At 42.8% G+C, this 4,600-nt stretch overlaps 1 protein-coding gene across 1 annotated transcript in view; it reads left to right on the top strand.

The window, feature by feature from the left end:
- LOC109952263 (adenylate cyclase type 3-like) overlaps positions 1 to 4,600 on the top strand; it is a 149,804-nt gene that overhangs the window by 103,286 nt on the left and 41,918 nt on the right. The window contains 1 exon segment of the mRNA XM_020587246.1: positions 980 to 1,141. Within this exon segment, the coding sequence (XP_020442902.1) occupies positions 980 to 1,141 (162 nt within the window).

The raw sequence follows: 4,600 nt of genomic DNA, 5'->3' as shown, positions 1-4,600 counted from the left end.
CAGACCAGCCTACAATTTTGACATTGTATAAAATCAACTGAGTTGAGGAGGATAGCGTTCCCTCTCGTCCTGAAGACGAGTTGAACGGTTTTGCTGTTGAGGTCAGGGCTTCAGATAGAGATGGAACCCAGAGCTCTGTAAATTGCTTTATTCGAAGGTCCATTCAGTTATGATAATAAATGTTTGAAAGGTGATATTTGACTCTGATTATTCTTCATAAAAGAACACGCTGCAATACCTAAATCATACTCCTTATCTCACTGTTAGTTTCTGTCATGTTAAAGATGGTCAGAGGACCTGACATTGACACACTTGTCCTGTTTTTATTTACGACACATTGGTGAACACGAATTACAGAAATAAATGGAACCAAGGTGGAAACATTTGGTAAATTATACAGTTATGGCCAAAAATATTGGCACCCCAGCATTTCTGTCAGATAGCAGACCACTTCTCTCAGAAAATTGTTGCAATCACAAATTCTTTGATATTCTCATGCTTATTTCTTTTGTTTGCATTGGAACAACACAAAAAGCAGAGAAAAAGCCAATTCTGATCCATTTCACACAGAACTCCAAAAATGGACAGGACAGAAGAAGAAGCTTTATTTATTGTCATTGTAACATGTACAACAAAATTATGTCTGGAGCCAGGAGCCCCGGGCTGCTGTGCGCATACGCGCCGCCGGGGTTCAGTGTCTTGCCCAAGGACACTTTGACATGTGGACTGCAGGCACCAAGATCTGAACCCTCAACCTTCCGGTTGGGAGACAACTGCTCTACCTGCCACATCACTGTCGCCTCCCCAATTATTGACACCCTTAACTTAATCTTTTGGTAGCACACCCACAATAACTATAAGTTAAAGTTTAAATAATGGGTTATAATAATGAGTGCCAGTAGTATAATAATAAGTTTAAATAATGTAATACAAATATTTTGTATCCAACATTATAGCTGAGTTTCTCTTGTGTCATCAGTTTGAAGGGGAAACACACGAACAGACTCTCCCTGAGGTTTGTGGATCCAGACCTAGAGACCCGTTACTCTGTGGAGAAGGAAAAACAGAGCGGAGCTGCCTTCTGCTGCTCCTGCATGGTCCTACTCTTCACTGCAGCTGTGGAGGCACTCATAGACCCCTGGTCAGTTCACAGGGCCATCACTAATCACAGTCTGTATAACACTTATCACTTTGATTTTCCATATTAAAAATCAAATTAGAAACTAGGAAAGCCTATTTATGATTTGGAATCATCCCTTCAATTTTCTCTCTATAGAAAATGTCGGTTAGAAAACCGGACTATAGAAAAGCAGAAAATCTAATATGATTTAAATTTCATTTGTATTCATGCCTTGGGTTGTTTAAAGGGTGGGATCTAAGTGCCCAGCACAACTTGCGTCTGATTGGTCGGTAAAAACAGCCTAACTAGCCAATTGACAGGACTGCTTTCAATAGCTGCATTCTCTTTGGCTGTCCTGCTATGTTGTTAAATAGTGGCAAGGGTGGAGAAACACTCTTAAATGGAAAGCAGGTGGCGTGTGAGGCGGCAATATAATGCTGATCTTCATCAACTGATAAACAATGTATGGTAGGTGAGAGAAAATGTCCTTTCATATTATGCAACATGATGCTTTGGAGTTACACAAAAGGAGCACTTTACATATAATAGCCTTAGTGCTGTCCCAAAGAGCCCATATACCAAGACACCATCTTGATATGAAATGTAAGTTTATGGGTTTTAATTTCATTCAGTCATGATTTTACATAGTTTAGGTCAAGGAATGAATACTTAAACTCAAAGTAATATTCAACTGCCCTGTCTGAAGTTTGTGATTCACAATCAAAAGCTGTGGGCTACTGGGAGATGGCTCCCACATTGTCTGGCCACAAAAAGGTTCAAAGGAAAGGTCAGTAAATTAAACCTTAAGCTTAAATTTAGTGCTGCCAAATTAACATTATAAATAGTGTGATGGTGCTGTTCACCATTCTGTCAGACTTCACTTGTTATTTTGTTGACTTGCTGCAAGTTACTTTGGCTTTGGGTCAGAACAAGCAGCATGTGCCATTATGTGTGCCAAATTTAAATGAAAGAGAAGCTACACCTCCCCTGCTCCCTGGCTGTGCAGCTAAGTCTAATCAAGGGGGAAGATGAGTTAGGTTACAGAAGCTTGGTGAACAACATTCTTTTTAATGGAGAGGAGAATGACCTCATCCTCAACATAAACAAGACATAAGAAATAATAGTAGACTTCAAGAATAACCCCTCCCCTCTGCTGCCTCTGACCATCAAAAGGACTGAGGTGGAGAGGGCTGACAGCCACAAGTTCCTGGGCCTGCAGGTGACATCTGACCTGAGCTGGTCACTGAACACAGCTGCCACAGTGAAGAAAGCCCAGCAGCGACTATACTTCATCAGGCGGCTCAGAAAACCTGGGCTAAACCACCGCCCTCTCACCCAGGCTTATAGAGGACTGGTAGAGAGCATCCTCACTACTGGCATCACAGTCTGGTATGGTAACACCACACAGACAGAGAGGAAGGCTCTTCAAAGGGTCATAAAGACTGTAGAGAGGATCACTGGGACTGAACTGCCTGCTATGGACACTGTACACACAGAGCTGTTGTAAAAGGGCAGAGAACATAATCAGAGATCCATGCCACCCAGCTCACACTCTGCTCAGACACAAAAACTGCACCTACAGCCTCAGGCACAGCAGGGCGGACAGTACCATTACACATAGAACAAGGCCAGCCGGGAGACATGTCCTGGGTCTGCCCCGAGGCCTTCTCCTGGAGGGACATGCCCGGAATACCTCACCAGGAAAGCGTCCAGGGGACATTCTAAACAGGTGCCCAAGCCACCTCAACTGGTTCCACTTAACATGGAGGAGGAGCAGCAGTTCTACTCTGAGCTCCTCACGGGTGACTGAGCGCTGCACCCTATCCCTAAGGGTGCGCCCAGCCACTCTCCGGAGGAAACTCATTTCTGCCGCTTGTATCCGCAATCTCATTCTTTCCGTCATGATCCAAAGTTCATGGCCATAGGTGAGGGTAGGAATGTAGATCGACCGGTAAATTGAGAGCTTCATCTTATGACTCAGCTCCTTCTTCACCGCAACGGACCGGTACAGAGACCGCATTACTGTGGATGCTGCACCAATCCTTCTGTCAACCTGCTGCTCCATTTTTCTCTCACTCGTGAACAAGACACCAAGATACTTAAACTCCTCCATTTGAGGGAGCAACTAACAAAATGAGGAAGCTCAATGTGTGTGTATGTTGTCATGTGATGTGTAGCTAAGACATTCGCTCTGACAGCTAAGACAGCTAAGTCATCAATTTCTGTAACTAGGGAACTTATTGTTCTATCCCTAAAATGAAAATATGTGCTTGCAACCTTACATATGGCAAAAACAAGACCAGCACATTTCAAAATAAAAGTGTTATCTTACCTTTACTGTAATCATTCAGTTTTTAGATCGGGAATTTACAGTTCACACAGATCAACAAAATTTTGTAAAGTCCAATATGCAGGAATTCTGTACAAAAGGCTCCTGCTCACCTGTTATTATTGCCGGCAAATGTTGATCAGTGAGTCCGTTCACTCCCGACTTGAATCCAGCTCAGAATTCAGGCAATTCTGAAGGTCATGGCACCAAGTTGTTATACCCCAGTTCTTTAATTGGACAGATCTGAATAACGAAGGAGTCCGTCTTTCTGCATTTTTGTGCTGATTCATTTTTAAAGACACAAAGATTACAGAACACAATCCGGGTTGTTCCTTCCTCCAGAAACACACACACTCTGGCTGGACAGAGGAGCTCCCGGAAACACAGAGCCTAATACATTTATCAGTTTTGGGCTAACCCCTTACACAGATGAAATCAGTCCAGCAGATTCCATCTCTTATCTAGAGCTCCACAGGGTTGGAGCAGCTGCGTGTTACCTAGTCATAACAAAATGAGGAAGCTCAATGTGTGTATGTTGTCACGTGATGTGTAGCTAAGACATTCACTTATTTATTCAGACATGGTATTCCAACACAAGATTAATACAGGAAAAACAATTGGTGCATTGGCTTACTGCTAACCTTGAAACAGATCAGAATAGAGCAGACTTTGAATCTTACTAAATTGCATTTACTAACACATTTGATTCAACACATTGTCTAATAATTATTTGACTGATTTACTAATTTCTAACTATATATATATATATAGCCTCATAAGTAATGTTGTTGCTAGAAGTTGCTACCTGCATGCAGTGTGCGCAGTATGAGTGCACAGAACAGAATCCTTTTACACGCAGCCACGGGTGGGGAAAACACCAACAGTTACCAGCTCTGAGTGTATAGATAGGACTATAATGCAGTTGACTGGGCATCAAAGGCCACATGCAGTGTTTGTGTTACCAAGATGGAATAAAGCCTGTGTTTTGAACGAGTTAGCTGGCCCTGCTCTTCATTTCTCCCCACTGGAAAACCCCAAACTTCTAAGGCTAGTTACTGGCTACAAGCCAGGGCTATAGCAGTTTAGCCATGAACCAAGTCCCCAACTATGGTTTGGGGCCACAGCTTTGGACAGGGAACTCCATATTCAAG

Source organism: Monopterus albus, unplaced genomic scaffold (assembly GCF_001952655.1).
Source record: "Monopterus albus unplaced genomic scaffold, M_albus_1.0 scaffold446.1, whole genome shotgun sequence".
In the NCBI taxonomy this organism is placed as follows: domain Eukaryota; kingdom Metazoa; phylum Chordata; class Actinopteri; order Synbranchiformes; family Synbranchidae; genus Monopterus; species Monopterus albus.
This window is presented reverse-complemented; position numbering and strand designations above follow the sequence as displayed.